The 17063-nt window shown below is 41.0% G+C and overlaps 1 protein-coding gene across 1 annotated transcript in view; it reads left to right on the plus strand.

Moving 5' to 3' along the window:
* The first annotated feature begins 5256 nt into the window (after window positions 1-5256).
* LOC122798725 (zinc finger protein 260-like) overlaps window positions 5257-17063 on the plus strand; it is a 104207-nt gene continuing 92400 nt past the window's right edge. The window contains exon 1 of the mRNA XM_044067824.1: window positions 5257-5394. Within this exon, the coding sequence (XP_043923759.1) occupies window positions 5314-5394 (81 nt within the window). The 5' untranslated portion in view covers window positions 5257-5313. The remainder of the gene's footprint in view (window positions 5395-17063) is intronic.

Here is a 17063-nt window from a genome sequence, read left to right on the forward strand (position 1 = left end):
GTAGTGCTGCAGGTAGTTTTACCATGATGTAGTGCTACAGGTAGTATTGTCATGATGTAATGCTGCAGGTAGTATAATTATGATGTACGGCTGCAGGTAGTACTGACATGATGTAGTTCTACAGGTAGTATTGTCATGATGCAGTACTGCAGGTAGCATAGTCATGATGTAGTACTGCAGGTAGTATTGCCATGATGTAGTGCTGCAGGTAGTATTGCCATGATGTAGTGCTGCAGGTAGTACTGCCATGATGTAGTGCTGCAGGTAGTATTGCCATGATGTAGTGCTGCAGGTAGTATTGCCATGATGTAGTGCTGCAGGTAGTATTACCATGATGTAGTGCTACAGGTAGTATTGTCATGATGTAGTGCTGCAGGTAGTATAATCATGATGTAGGGCTGCAGGTAGTACTGACATGATGTAGTTCTATAGGTAGTATTGTCATGATGTAGTACTGCAGGTAGCATAGTCATGATGTAGTACTGCAGGTAGTATTGCCATGATGTAGTGCTGCAGGTAGTATTACCATGATGTAGTGCTGCAGGTAGTATTGTCATGATGTAGTGCTGCAGGTAGTACTGCCATGATGTAGTGCTGCAGGTAGTATTGCCATGATGTAATGCTACAGGCAGTATAGTCATGATGTAGTACTGCTGGTAGTATTGCCATGACGTAGTGATGCAGGTAGTATTGTCATGGTGTAGTGCTGCAGGTAGTATAATCATGATGTAGGGCTGCATGTAGTACTGACATGATGTAGGTCTACAGGTAGTATTGCCATGATGTAGTACTGCAGGTAGCATAGTCATGATGTAGTACTGTAGGTAGTATTGCCATGATGTAGTGCTGCAAGTAGTATTACCATGATGTAGTGCTACAGGTAGTATTGTCATGATGTAGTGCTGCAGGTAGTATTGCCATGATGTAGTGCTGCAGGTAGTACTGCCATGATGTAGTGCTGCAGGTAGTATTACCATGATCTAATGCTACAGGTAGTATAGTCATAATGCAGTACTGCTAGTAGTATTGCCATGATGTAGTGATGCAGGTAGTATTGTCATTGTGTAGTGCTGCAGGTAGTATTATCATGATGTAGTGCTGCAGGTAGTATTGTCATGATGTAGTGCTACAGGTAGTATTGTCATGGTGTAGTGCTGCAGGTAGCATTGCCATGATGTAGTGCTGCAGGTAGTATTGCCATGATGTAGTGCTGCAGGTAGTATTGTCATGATGTAATGCTACAGGCAGTATAGTCATGATGTAGTACTGCTGGTAGTATTGCCATGATGTAGTGATGCAGGTAGTATTGTCATTGTGTAGTGCTGCAGGTAGTGTAATCATGATATAGGGCTGCAGGTAGTACTGACATGATGTAGTTCTACAGGTAGTATTGCCATGATGTAGTACTGCAGGTAGCATAGTCATGACCTACAAGCAGCGTGGTTTTATTTTATCTTTGTGGAATAAACTTCTTTGGATCACTTACAGCGTGCCCTTGCACTTTTTCCGGACTTAATAGTTTTTTGTCAAGTGCATACTTTTGTTTTTTGGTTCATGATGTAGTACTGTAGGTAGTATTGCCATGATGTAGTGCTGCAAGTAGTATTACCATGATGTAGTGCTACAGGTAGTATTGTCATGATGTAGTGCTGCAGGTAGTATTGCCATGATGTAGTGCTGCAGGTAGTACTGCCATGATGTAGTGCTGCAGGTAGTATTACCATGATCTAATGCTACAGGTAGTATAGTCATAATGCAGTACTGCTAGTAGTATTGCCATGATGTAGTGATGCAGGTAGTATTGTCATGGTGTAGTGCTGCAGGTAGTGTAATCATGATATAGGGCTGCAGGTAGTACTGACATGATGTAGATCTCCAGGTAGTATTGTCATGATGTAGTACTGCAGGTAACATAGTCATGATGTAGTACTGCAGGTAGTATTTCCCTGATGTAGTGCTGCAGGAAGTATTACCATGATGTATGTAGTGTTACAGCTAGTATTGCCATGATGTAATGCTGCAGTTAGCAATGCCATGATGTAGTGCTGCAGGTAGTACTGTCATGATGTAGTGTTGCAGGTAGTATTGCCATGATGTAATCCTACAGGTAGTATAGTTATGATGTAGTACTGCTGGTATTATTGCCATGATGTAGTGCTGCAGGTAGTATTGTCATGATGTAGTGCTGCAGGTAGTATTACCATGATGTAGTGCTGCAGGTAGTATTGTCATGATGTAGTGCTGCAGGTAGTATTGCCATGATGTAGTTTCAGGTAGTATAGTCATTATGTAGTGCTGCAGGTAGTATAGTGATGCTGTAGTACTGCAGGTAGTATTGCCATGATGTAGTTCTGCAGGTGGTATTGTCATGATGTAGTGCTGCAGACAGAATTGCAAGCATGCAGCTGGAAGGACTATGGCAGACTTCTTTGGACCTCAGAGTTTAGCAAGTACAAAGGTGGTTGAGGCAAAGGGTGGTTTTGTGTTGTTCCTTGTAAAGCACAACTTGTCATTTGCAGCAGGAAAACACATCCTGAAGTTTATGAAGAAATGTGGTGAGGATCAAGATGTTCTCCAGAAAATGACACGTGGAGCAATGAAGGCAGCATGCATTGTATGGAATGTTCTGGAAGATGGAGAGGATCAAGGTGTTCTCAGGAAAATGACATGTGGAGCAACAAAGGCAACCTGTATTGCATGGGATGTTCTAGGGCCTCATTACCAGAAGGATGCTGCTGCTGCCTGCCAGAAATCACCATTCTGTCTGTATATGGACCAAAGCACAGACATGGACATTGACAAACTGTTGGTGATCCCTGTTGGTTATCTTGATGAAAGGGCAGGCAAAAATGTAATATGGTTCCTTAATATGCCAGAATGTGTGTCAGGAACTGGACATGCACTGTTTGATGGTTTAATGTCCACTCTGACACAATTTAACATTCCAATTTTTGACAGTGTGGCCTTTTCTTCTGACAATGCTGCCTCAATGATTGGAAAACACAATTCAATGTTATCTCATTTAAAGGAGGTGAAGCTTACCATTGTAAATGTGGGGTGTCTGTGCCACCTGGCAGATATATGTAGTAAGGCTGGTGTAAAAGCAGTACAGTCACCGGTTGAAGAACTTATATCTGATGTGTACTGACATTTAAGTTCTAGTGCACAAAGACAACAAAAACTGCAGGAATTCGCTTTATTCACAGACACTGATGGCCTCAGGATTATTACACATGCACTTACTAGATGTGGCCAGCTCTGAATTCATATTTTTTGTATGTGGAGCCACAATCTACTAAGATTGACTTGATCTCTAAACACCTACAGAGTCATGAATTGAAAATGATTTTTGTGTTTCATAAATATGCACTGGAATCTTTATTGGAGTTCAACATCCAGATTCAAAGCTGAGAAAGTCACCTTCTGACACTGCATGCCACTGTGCATAATTTCCTGCTGCAGTATGCTGGCAGACTCCTCAGACCTGCAGCTACTGACACTACATGCCACTGTGCATAAACTCCTGCAGCAGTATGCTGGCAGACTCCTCAGACCTGCAGCTACTGACACTACATGTCACTGTGCATAAACTCCTGCAGTAATATGCTGGTAGACTTCTCTGACCTGCAACTCATGTCAGAGTAATCAAAGACTGATATTTCAGTGTTGACTGACAGTAGCTGTGTTCAGTCAACAGTGAGCTGCATATTGGCTATGAAGTTAAATAGTACATGAGTAGCCATGAGGAGGATGTTGCCAGCACAGTTATTGAATTTAACTTTTATAAAAAAGTTTTAGCATTCTATGCTGCAGTGCTGCAGAAAATGCTTAAAAATTTCCCATGCAGGATCACTTAATGAAAGATGCTGCATTCCGTATTAATCCTGCTAAAACATTGGACATTTCTTCTGGACTTGTCAGGGATGTTGGTTTCTGTCTAGGTGTCAGTGAAAATGATGCTGAGGCTGAACAATTAATTGATGAGTTTACCCAGTATCAGCTTGAGGACACAGGGAACCTGACAGGTCCAGTGAATGGGCCCCATTCATGCATGTCCAAGTACTGGGCACACCTTCTTAGGGACCTTTGCATTGATGGGAAACTGCCACTCTTTAAGCAGCTTTTGATGACTATACTTTGCTTGCCACACTCAAACGCACAAGCTGAAAGAGCACTTAGCATGGTGCGGACAGTGAAAACTGAATTGCGACAGTCTGTCAATTCAAAAACATTGAACTTATTATTAGCAGTGAAAATGAGTCAAGAACTGGACTGCTGTGATCTTAACCTGCCAAAATGTGTTAGATGCTGCTAAGAAAGCCACAGCAGCATACAGTAAGTGTGCTTCTGGTGTATCTAATGTATGATGTGTAGTGCAAGAACAGCATTCTAACAGGTGTGTTTAGATAATGTAAATGTAGCAAGTGAATTAATGACAGTGTGATTTTATTTTTGATTTGTACAGAAGTGCTGTTTCCTGTACTTATGGTGTGGTAATGGTATTGCAGGTTGTATAATAAATGTTTTGTATCTGATTCAAGTGTGTTGTATTGAATTTTATAAATGTTCTAGGCCCCATAGCAGTGGCATGTTTCGCGCATTGCAAAAATAGGGTGTTCCACATTTTGACTGATTGTCACACATTGCTAGGGTTTGTGTTCCACACTGGCCTCTTAAAAGGTTGAGAGCTATGCTCCCATGCCTCTCAAGCTCTTAGCACAAGAATTCTGGAGAAAGCCAAAAACAGTTGGAGACAAAGACAAACTCAGGGGCAAATGGGCTATTGTGATCAGTGTCCTGTCCTGGTTAACAAAATAAAATAAATATTGTCCTTAGAAACTTAGAAAGTTGATAGAATAACAGGTTTTTCAGTAACATGAATTTTTTTTTGAAGATATGAAATCCGAAACTCAACTGTCTGTTATTATTTACTTCAGTCCTCAAAGATTTGCTGAAAGCCACAAATGTTATGAAGAATAGGCCAAAAATATGAGCCAAAAATGCAGACATTCTGTGAAATTCTCAACGGTTGAGAGGTATGTAGCCTGTATCTTTCTCACAGATTTATGTCATACATATTAATAAGCTAATACTGAGGTGGGGAGTTTTGTGTTTGTCTTGTTAAATATTCGAACAAGCCCTTCCTCTTCTATGTTCCTCATAGATTCATATGATGAATATTAATTAGGTCATGGAGAGGTGTAGGAACACATTTCATATGGACAGGAAGTTAAGTGTTTGGTTACACAAAAGTTGTCTCTGCAGGAAGTTACAGAAGTACTCAGATTTCTGGGTTTATTGTGTCTATTTTTTATGCCCATGTGGGCAGCAGTTGTTCCTGAACAGTCTGGATTCTGCAACCAGAGGCTGAAACAAGGCATCATGAAGCTGGAGGTAACAATTTCTGTCCTGATGAGAAAACTTGTTTTTATTCATGGCTGATTGCACTTTGTTCTTCTAATTCTGAAAGCTTTAGAGGCAGCAGAGCTTGTGTTTGTGAACAGTGCAGGTTGTGTAGCATTAGAAAGGAAGGAACAAGAGAGCATAAAGCTTCAGATAAGAAATTCTGAGCTGCCAGGAGATACAGTGGAAATAGTTTGTGGAAAATAAGTATACCTTGTCACGTTAAACTGTAAAAGGTGCCTTATTCTTATGTCCTTCATTTCTGTAGTTTGTTTTGGTGTAAGTGAAACTATTCTCACAGAGCTGCAGATTGATACTTTACAGAGGTCTGTGCTGTACATTATTTTCTGTGAATAATTAAGTTTATTTTAAATCAGGAGTTCAAGCTAACATAAAAAATTATACGTATTGCCCTTATGCTGGAAGATTGATTCCTGTTCTGTATCACATGCTTAGAATGTAGTATATACCATATGTTGTGCTAAACCGAGACCCAGAGACTACAGAAATATAGAAATGTGAATCAGCCAGTGCATAGATCTTATCTGACCGCATTTTATTTCTCACTGACTTTGAATTTTAAACAAAATCTAGATGTATGCAATTAACCTTTCTGCCAGATTGTAATACTTATTTATGCTCTGTATTTAAGTTTGCATTTCTTTTACAAGACTGTTTGTTTTATAATTGCTTAGTTAGTAATGTTTATTAATGTCTGATCCTCAGTCTGTATATATTTATGTGTTTTAAATGTTTGACATATGCTCTGTGTTTTGGTTATATTATGATTCTCAAAGGATGTGGCTGGAATGGGTCTTCTAGAATCAGTTCCCTAACCTGGTAAGCTTTTGTTTCCTGTCTGATCCAGAAAACTCATGCTCTACATTTACCCTGCTACTGGGATTATTAATGCCCAAACAGAATCCCCCTTCATGCTATCCAGTTCGTGTTTCTAGATCACTCCTTAGAACAGACAGTGGAATATAGTACATCACTGTCATTTTTTTCCTTATTAAATTTGTATATTTCTGTTTTCTTCCTTAGACTTTCTAATCTTCTGCTTACATCATATAATAATATTCCTTAACTAATGTTTCTTAAGATTTGTTTGTATAAGGAGGACAAGGAAACCTGGTGGTGGAATGAGGATGTACAGGAGAGTATACAAAGGAAGAGGCTGGCAAAGAAGAAGTGGGATTGTCAAAGAGATGAAGAAAGTGGACATGAGTATAAGGAGATGAGACGCATGGCAAAGAGAGAGGTGGCGAAGGCTAAGGATAAGGGATATGGAGAGTTGTATGAGAGATTGGACACTAAAGAGGGAGAAAAGGACCTGTACCAATTGGCTAGACAGAGGGACATAGATGGGAAAGATGTGCAGCAGGTAAGGGTGATAAAGGATAGTGAGGGAAACGTACTCACAAGTGAGGAAGAGTGTATTGAGTAGATGGAAAGAGTACTTCGAAGGACTGATGAATGAAGAGAGTGAGAGAGAAAGAAAGTTAGATGATGTGGGGATAGTGAATCAGGAAGTGAAACAGATTAGCAAGGAGGAAGTAAGGACAGCTATGAAGAGGGTGAAGAATGGAAAGGCTGTTGGCCCAGATGACATACCAGTTGAAGCATGGAGGTGCTTAGGTGAAATGGCAGTGCAATTTTTAACCAGATTGTTTAATGAAATTTTGAAAAGGCAGAGGATGCCTGACGAGTGAAGAAAAAGTGTTTTGGTGCCGATCTTTAAGAATAAGGGTGATGTGCAGAGCTGCAGTAACTACAGAGGGATAAAATTGATCAGTCACAGCTTGAAGGTATGGGAAAGAGTAGTGGAAGCTAGGTTAAGAAGGGAGGCGATGATTAGTGATCAGCAGTATGGTTTAATGCCAGGAAAGAGCACTACAGGTGCAATATTTGCTCTGAGAGTTTTGTTGGAGAAATACAGAGAAGGTCAGAAGGAGTTGCATTGTGTCTTTGTGGACTTAGAGAAAGCATATGACAGGGTGCCTAGAGAGGAGTTGTGGTATTGTATGAGGAAGTCGGGAGTGGCAGAGAAGTATGTAAGAGTGATACAGGATATGTACGAGGGTAGTGTGACATTGGTGAGGACTGCGGTGGGTGTGACAGATATGTTTAAGGTGGAGGTGGGATTACATCAAGGATCAGCTCTGAGCCCTTTCTAATTTGCAGTGGTGATGGACAGATGAGATCAGACAGGAGGCCCCGTGGACTATGATGTTGGCAGATGACATTGTGATATGTAGTGAGAGTAGGGACCAGGTTGAGGAGACCCTGGAGAGGTGGAGCTATGCTTTAGAGAGGAGAGAAATGAAGGTCAGCAACGCTAAAACAGAATATATGTGTGTAAATGTGAGGGAGGGTAGAGGAATGGTGAGGATGCAGGGAGTAGAGTTGGTAAGGTGGGATCAACAGTTCAGAGTAATGGTGAGTGTGGAAGAGAGGTGAAGAAGAGAGTACAGGCAGGGTGGAATGGGTGGAGAAGAGTGTCAGGAGTGATTTGTGGCATGCGGGTACCAGTAAGAGTGAAAGGGAAGGTCTACAAGAGGGTAGTGAGACCAGCTATGTTATGTGGGTTGGAGACGGTGGCATTGACGAAAAGGCAGGAGTCAGAGCTGGATGTGGCAGAGTTAAAGATGTTAAGATTTGCACTGGGTGTGACTAAGATGGACAGGATTAGGAATCAGTATATTAGAGGGTCAGCTCAGGCTGGACAGTTTGGAGACAAAGCAAGAGGGGTGAGATTGTGTTGGTTTGGACATGTGCTGAGGAGGGATGCTTGGTATATTGGGAAAAGGATGCTAAGGATGGAGCTGCCAGGTAAGAGGAAAAGAGGAAGGCCCAAGATAAGGTTTATGGATGTGGTGAGAGGACATGCAGGTGGTTGGTGTGACAGAGCATGATGCAGAGGACAGGAAGAAATAGAAACAGAAGATCCGCTGTGGCAACCCCTAACGGGAACAGCCGAAAGAAGATGATGATGATGACCATTTCTACTTCTTTATACATTCCTCTATTTCATTTTCTATGATATTAGCCAATTTACGCTTGAATAATAAAAGGATGCATAAAGATTTTGCCAAAGCTATAACCTTTACAGGCTGGAGGCACAAAGATTCTGCCATAATTGTAACATGTCCATCTTCATCTCAGGTTATGTACCATATCTTCCTCGGTCTTCTTACGCCTTTACTTTCCTTTGAATGGCCTCATTTCCAAAAATAACCAAAGTTAGTAGATGATCTTTTCAACCTGCCACCTTTTGGCCTCATTTTAGTTCCTGTAAAGGATCTGAAAAAAAAATGAAATCAGTTTTAATCCTAATTACCCCTTCTGTACATTTACGTTTATCCTGTCATATTAACAATTATCCATACTTTAGTAAGTTTTTAAACAGTTAACATACTTTGCTGTCTTAACCTTATTTGTTTTCACACTGCAGTTAAAAATCTCTAACACTTACAAAATACATATTCACTAATGCATAGGTTCATAAGTTCATAGATAGTACTACGCTAACTGGTCTTGCAAGCCATTTTAAGCCTAGTCAATTATCCCTTGTGAGACTCAAACACTGCACCTTGTGTTTGTAAGGCAAACACCTTAACCATTAGGCCACTCTCCCACCTATGTTATAGAAACATTTGTTTCCTTTTCTTATTTCTCTTCCCCTTTCCTAATGAAATAATTTCATGATTCTTATTAAAACATTGAAATCTGTTTCCTTCTTTACCAACAGACCCCCAGACCTACAGACTAGCTGCTTGTGGTAACCTTTGTCACTCTGTTTTTTATTTGTATGAAGTAGCTCATTTTCATCTGTTAAACATATGCATTTTACTTATAGAATCATTTTGTTCCCCGTCAAATGCTGTTACATTTACTTCCTCGTGCATTACACCACAGTAAGTCAACCAGAAAATAAATCAGCACCATAGCTAACTCTTCTATCACCCTGTAAAGGTTCCAAAACTTGTGGGTATCCCCCTCAACTTCAAGTTGAGCAGCAAAAAAAAAATCTTGTATTGAAACTGTAGTAAATTGCTTGTTGCAAATGTAATAAGCAGCTTGTCTTGCTACCATAAAATATCACACACTCAGCATCTCAATGCTTTAAATTTGACCAAAAATATACTACTGACATTTCATGACCAAATGTTGGTACTGCAATACCGGCCATCAGGTCTTGCCAGTCACACCACCTGGCAGCTTCAAAAAAAAAATTCTGTTCTGAAACTGTAGCTACAAATTTAACAGACAGCTAATAGCTTCATAGGTGTATATTAGGCTGAAGGGCTAATGATGGCTAGGGCCCTTATAAGCCTAGCTGTGCAGCCCAAATGTGACCCACAAATTTGATTTATATGGGGGTGATTTACTGACTGCTTCTGTCCATCAAAGATATAGGCATCAGTCCAGGGGAGAATTTCTGATTACTCATCCATTGGTCCAAGCTATACGTAAGTAAGTATAAGGAGAAACTCTGCTTCACATGGATGAGGGGCCTGTTGCAGAAGTTGGGATTCTCCGAGAAACATATTCATCTCTCTAACTTATGCTGTTTATGTCACAAGACAAATTTAGATCTTTTATAGGTTGTTATAAACTGATACACAGTGAAACCTTGTTTTTTTTGCCCTGTTTGATTCTTGGCTGGGATGCCTTCTGTGTGGAGTCTGCATGTCCTCCCACAGTCCAATGACATGCAGTAGGTGGACTGGACACTATAAATTGGCTGTGGGTGAGAATGTGTGTGCGAGTGAGTGGTACAAATGAACTACTGAGGCAGAGCTAGCCCCCCTGGTAGTGTAAGCCTTGGCTTGAAATGATTATCACTGCTGAAGTGACACCCCAACCCCATGTACAAAATGGGAAAAAGGGGTTGAGGATGGATGGATAGATGGATTTTTGATGCGTTTCTCATAGAATTTTTGTTATCTGGTAAATTACCAAGAAGGATTACAGTCTGTGAATAATGCCAGATTTTAGAGTTTCATACTTTGTATAGTTCAGAAATGTATGTTGATGCAAAACCTCTTATTCTCTGAACATTTTAAAGTGATTGATACTAAACATTTTTCTACTTTTGGACTTTTGTTTTCCCATTATTTTTACCGGACTAGAATTCTTGAGCAAAGGAATTGAGAGGTGTATGCCATTATTGCAGGTGTGGCATTCATACACGAATGCTAGTTCTGCATTCCCACATTATCGACACCTGCTTAATTGCATTTCCTACAACTTGCAGTTGGGGCAGGTACCCCGTTTACCCTGCCCTAGTTACGACTCTGCCATAAATTTCATGTTTTATGAGATTTATTACAAGACAGTTTACATTTTGTAGTAATTTGTCTCATTTTCCGTGTAGTTGACATCTTTTATCACATTCACCTATAAGGGGAGAATTAACTGTACAAAAGTAATGTTTTTGGCTGAGCACAGTATTGTAGATTTTCTTGTACACACTGGGAGTAATAACACTGAGAGAATGCTGTATTTTATATTTACTAATTCACCACTGGGAGTAATAACACTAAGGAATGCTGTATTTTATATTCACTAATACATCACTGGGAGTAATAACACTAAGGGAATGCTGTATTTTATATTCATGGATTTAACATGGGAGTAATAAACTAAGGAGATGCTGTATTTTATATTCACTAATACACCACTGGGAGTAATAACACTAAGGGAATGCTGTATTTTATATTCACTAATACACCACTGGGAGTAATAACACTAAGTGAATGCTGTATTTTATATTCACTAATACACCACTGGGAGTAAGGAATGCTGTATTTTATATTCACTAATACACCACTGGGAGTAATAACACTGAGAGAATGCTGTATTTATATTCACTAATATTTAAAGAAGTAACAGTCATCCATGTGACAGGCCAAACTATTCGTCAGTTACTTTTTTAACAAATTACACTGTTGACAAAGTTATTTATCATTTGTTTTGCCCATTCACATTTAAGAAAATGTAATGCGTTTATGAAAAAATCTCAGCTTTTCTTCACAAGATTCTACAAACTTAAGAAAATTATTAAGAAGCTTAAGAAAAATATTTCAAATGTAATGTCACAGAAATGTTCCTGTCCTAGATGAATAAGCAAACTAATGTCTTGTGCTTTAAAACCTAAAGCCTCTGTCACATCACAGATGCAGTAACTATTTACTAGTATATCGCTTTAGTCCTTATATGAACAAGTGTTATTTTATATTTTTAACAGATTTGGTTCATGTTTTATAGCAACCACAGTGGCATATAGTTTAATGGAAAGTCTTGTTTGGCTTTCTGATATTTTCCGTTACATACACTTTCTCTTTGCTATTGCATAGCACTGATTGTTCCTTGGGCATTAAGAGATGTAGTATCCAAAGCTCCTTTATAAAAATCTGTATTTTTCAGCAGGCTTGGTCTGAATGACAGTGACAAGTTTCTTTCAGCAGCTTCACCCGTAACAAAGCAAATGCATCATCAGCCTTGTGCTATTTCACTGTTTTCCCTCAAAGTTACCTGATCCAGACCTCCATAGTCAACAGGTGTGCAAGATGAGCAATCTTTTGGGGTGTGGAGGTACATCTCCTTATAAATGGGATGCAGGAAAGCTTGTCCTCCTGCAAAAAAATGATCTTTTACTTTTGCATGTTCTGATATTATGCTTGCAGCATCAACACTGCCATTTTGACATTGCTTATATCGATTAGGAGGTTAGCAACGTCAACATTTATAAGTTTCGAACATGGTATGTTTGTATGATACCTCCATGTGATATCTATATATCAGGAATCAAAGGAATCCCAAAACTTTCAAGGCTAATCAGTCTTGTGACTATTACATATTGCCAGACTAAACTGTGCCTCCCCTCTCAAGGATGCCTATGTCAGTGAAGCCTGGGGTGATTTTATGTATACCCATCCAATTATCCAGGTCCTGATTTAAGGAAGGTAGTCTATCATATTGCTTTATCTGTGGAGGGAATATATTCAAAGGTATAGGAGACCCTGAGTAAGAAATCTTTCTCTCCACCTTGTTTTATTGATCTGATGAAGCAGGTTTAGATGCTTTCTTCTGGTATTTGCAGACCTGTTCGATTTGTGAAGGTACAAGATACCGTGGACTATTGGGTCTTTGCTCAAAAGGCAAAGCACAGGACTCCTCTGAGGAGCATATAAAACACAGAAAAGAAGGACAGTGCTAAATGCTACTTGTTTTATCTAGCAGCTGAGGCATTTTAAACGTGATTCTCTTTGTTAGGAACCTCTGGGGTTTTCCAGCTGTTTGATATCTATGATGAGGTACTTCCCAAAGGGGGCATTGCATTCTGTAATTGGTCTGATCAGTGCTGACTAGAAAGGAGAAATATTATTTTTAGATCTGTTTGATATTCCCTTGCACCAAGTGATAAGATCTGCCGACAACCATTGCTACATGGTAGCCAAAGCAGAGGTAATTATCGGATACTTCCAAGATGGCTGTACACTGAGTAACAGCTTAATTTCACCTCTCCCAGGTGTGGAAACAGAAACTCAGAAAACAGAGCCAGTCACTTTGACTTTTGGGGTAAATTTCAATTACTGGCTAGCAAGTGCACTGCCTGGGTGCCAGCAAAGAAGAAATTCAGATAATCTGAAAGAAAATCAACCACAAAAGGTGAGGAGCAAACACTGGTAGGGAAGAATCCTGCAGCTGTTCAGCAAAAAGCAGTTCAAGCTCCAGCTTTGGTGCGATTCATGACTTCCAGTAATCTAGGGAAAACAGTAAGTCAAATGTGCTGCTCACAGCTGATTAAAATAAACAAAATGCTAAAGGAGTATATCAACTCCACTAACAAAAGCCTGGAAAAATGGAAGAAACTTTAAAAAATATTTAGATGAGCTGATAAAACTGCAACAATTAGAGGTCAGAATGAAGAAAAGGCTGGCTGAGTATGAGACGCTCAAGAAGAGACGCTTCAAACAATGGTAGAACTAGAGGAGACAACACGTAGGGAAAACTTGAGATTTTCTGTTATACCAGAGAAACTGGAATGAACAGACTGTATTAATTTTATGACAGCACAAATAAACAACTGGACTAGTATTCCACAGCAGGACCTGTTAACTGAAAGGGCACACTGTGTGTATGCTAAAAGTGTAGAGATGCAATCCTACCTTTAGTAATTAGATGGGCCACATAGAAGGATTTCCTAACTACTTTGGCAGTATGATTGTCATAGGAGAGATTACTGTCTACCTGGGTCCCCAGATCTCTTATTACCCCTTCTATATTAAGGGGGCTGCCCCCATGTGGTAATTCACGGGTGTTTTGTTTTTCCCAAACAGGATGACTATGCATTTTTTGGCATTTAGCTTGAGGCCATGACTTTGACACCAGGTGTACGTCTCGATAAGGCCCTTGTGGAGGATGTCCTTGTCAGCCAGAGAGTCAATTATGGCTCCCAGTTGCAGTTATTGGTGAACATGGTTAGCCATAGTCCTGTGTTTGCCTGTACTTCTGAGAAGTATATGCCGAACAGTAGGGGTCCCAGCACCAAGCCTTGTGGGACACCCCTTGTGAGTGGTTTAGAGTTGGACCTGGAGCTCACTCTTCTTACCGTGTGAATTCTGTCTGTAAGACAGTTGGCAACCCATCTCGTGATGTAGGGGTTTATGTTCAGGCTGGTGAGTTTTTCTGTAATACCCAAGTGGGGAATGGTGTCAAAAGCCTTGGCGAGGTCAAGGTAGGCTGTGTGAACCACCTTTCCCTCATCTATGGCCTTGGTGACTGTCTCAAAGAAGTCAACCAGGTTTAGTAGGCATGATCTGCCCTTAACAAAGCCGAACTGGGTCGGGTCAAGTGTTTGGAGGTTCCCAATGTCTTTGTTAATGAGTTCCATGATGATGCGCTCCATAGCCTTGCAGACCAGGCTTGTCAGGCTTATGGGGTGATAGTTCCCAGGGTCAGTTGTGACCCCTCCTTTGTGGAGAGGAATAACCGTTGCTGTGTGCCATTCTATGGGCACGTGGCCTGTGGAGAGGCTGAGGTTGAACAGCGTGTTTAGGTGGGGGGTTAGTTCATTCTGTAGTTCGTGCAAGATGCAGCCTGGGACACCATCTGGTCCCATTGACGCTGTGTTTTTGGCTTTTGAAAGGGCTGTTTTCACCTGTGCACCTGTGATTTTTGGGACAATACACTTTTCCGGTATTGTTGTGGGCCCTTTTGTAAGTGAGAGGTGGGTGAAGTTTGCACTGAATCTATCTGCCAGGATGTTGGCAATATCAGTAGGTTCAGTATATTTTGTGCTGTTTTGCACTAGTTCAGTGCATATCTGCGAGTTGCCACTTAGAATCTTAACATAGCTAAAGAAGGCTTTGTGGTTATCTTTTGAATCCTTGGCTGTTTTTATTTTGTAGTTAGCCTTGGATGATTTCATGAGGGACCTTAGTTTCTTACTGATACTGATCAGGGATGTCTTTCCTTCTTGGGATTTGCTTTTTTTCTGAACTAGTTTCCTCCTTCTATTGTATAACCTGTTTATGGCAGGGGTTCACCAAACTGGTTTCCTTCTCTTAGAGGAGTGAGTCTTGGTTTTGCTAGGGATGGCACGATCCATGCATCTTTGTAGGTGCTCATACAGTGCATTTGTCAAGGTTTCTGCATCTTGGGCAGCATTATCCTTTAGCGTGGGGGCTGTGAAACTTACCACCTCTGTCTTAAGTAAGGTGAAGTTTGCTTTAGAAAAGTTTTTTACTGTGGTTTCCTTAGTTGGGGGTGGTGGTGGGTTGTGGACATACAGAGTGATTAGTTTATGTTCTGATCTAACCAGTGACGGGTTGACCTCCGGTGTGGAACACCTGTTGCCCATGTTGGTGATGACCAGGTCCAATATGTTTTCACCTCTGGTACGGGAGTTTACCAGCTGATCCAGGGCAGTTGCGTTGATGAATTCCAGGAAGTGCTGGGCCTGGGAGTTTGGACTCGAGTAGTTTTCCCAGTGAATGGTAGGGTAATTGAAATTGCCCAATATCAGGGTGTTTGGTAGGACCTTCATGTTTTCCAGTGTCTCCAGAAAGGTGGAGTGGTGGTCCTGGGTCCTGGAGGGTGAGCTGTAGCAGGCCACAATTTACATTGCAGATTTGCCCGATGTTAGTTTCACATGGATGATCTCAGAGGTATCATGCTGCGCCACTAACCTGGAGGTGTAGGTATCCTTGATGAATATGGATACACCCCCTCCTTTTGTGTTTCGGTCCATGTTCTGTGGCCGAAACGTGTGGTATGGATTATAACCCATTAGTGCTGGGGTGCTTTCTGGAGCCTTAAACCAGGTTTCAGTTACTGCACAGATGTCAACTTTCTCCATACTGAGGAGTGCTTCGAGCGCGTGCATTTTGAGATTTAAACTCCTGGCATTGAGTAGCATAACACTCAGTTTTTTGTTAATTGTGCTGTTTACACAGGTGGGTTTGACTTTTGAGCCTTGCCTAAAAAAGGCACTATGGGGGCAGCAAGAGCTTTGGCCAGTATTTGAAAGCCTAGGGGTGACAGGTGCAAGCCGTCACTTGCGAAGCAACGTGGCTTATCGAGCATGTTGTCCCAGGCTGACAGACACTGGATCCCCTTTGAATGACACTAGAAGCTTAGCCAATTGTTGAAATTGATCATTTTTTCTTTATACTGAGGTATCATTCTTGGTGAGGGCAGCATGCTACTCAGGGCAGGGTCATACCAGCCTGGGTTACATGATCAGAGAGCTCTTCCACATCTGTTTTCATGTAGTCCAGGGAGGCATGTCTCAGGTCATTCACACCAACATGAACAATGACAGAGTCATATTTGTACTTGTTCTGGAGTGACCTGAGTGCTTGTGTTATGTGGCGGATTCTGGCTCCCGACAGGCAGCTAACAGTAACCTTCTGCTCGTCCAGCCTAGTGAGTGGGACATCAGTGTGCCTGACTATAGAGTCACCTATTACTAGTGTGTTACGTATGTTATTTTGCCTTAAGGGCTGTGATTGTGTCGCGCACTGATTTTGTGTTTTATGTGTTGTCTGGTTTGTGACAGGAGGTGCAGGTTGTTTGGGTGTCTGCTTTAGGGGTCTCTGATGCTTTTGCAGGTTTTTATTTAGAGCCTCCAAGTATGATTTTGTGTATTTGTGTACTTTTTGCCAGTGCTATTTTAGTAGGTCTGTGTGCCGCTGGAGGTGTGGTGCAAGTGTTAACCTTCTCCTCTTGACTGTCTGTTCCAGTCTTGGGTGGAGACAGATTAGCTTCCAGTTTGGCTGTATAATTGCATCTGTCACATTTATACAGCCAAACTGGAAGCAAGCTATGGAAACTATGATGCAGTTATTAGGCTTTCTGGTAATCGGCAGTCTCCAGGAAATAATGTCCCTATGCTTCTTCTCTCACTGAGAGGTAGAATGTGGGCTCTCCATTAACTGGGGAAAAATGGGTTAAATTTCCAAGAGTTGCAGTGTGAACTAAGCAGTTAGATATGAAAGTGGGGGTAACTTAAGCTTTAGCTATTTAAGTGGAGAGCCACTAATTTTAAAAGAGCAAGATAGATTGGAAGGAGGGTGGGCACTTTGCATTCTGCTTTTATGGAATACAGTGGGACTGCCAACAAATTTAAGTAGCCGAAGGGGAGTGAT

Source organism: Protopterus annectens, chromosome 3.part1 (genome assembly GCF_019279795.1).
Source record: "Protopterus annectens isolate FY-2018-M chromosome 3.part1, PAN1.0, whole genome shotgun sequence".
In the NCBI taxonomy this organism is placed as follows: domain Eukaryota; kingdom Metazoa; phylum Chordata; order Ceratodontiformes; family Protopteridae; genus Protopterus; species Protopterus annectens.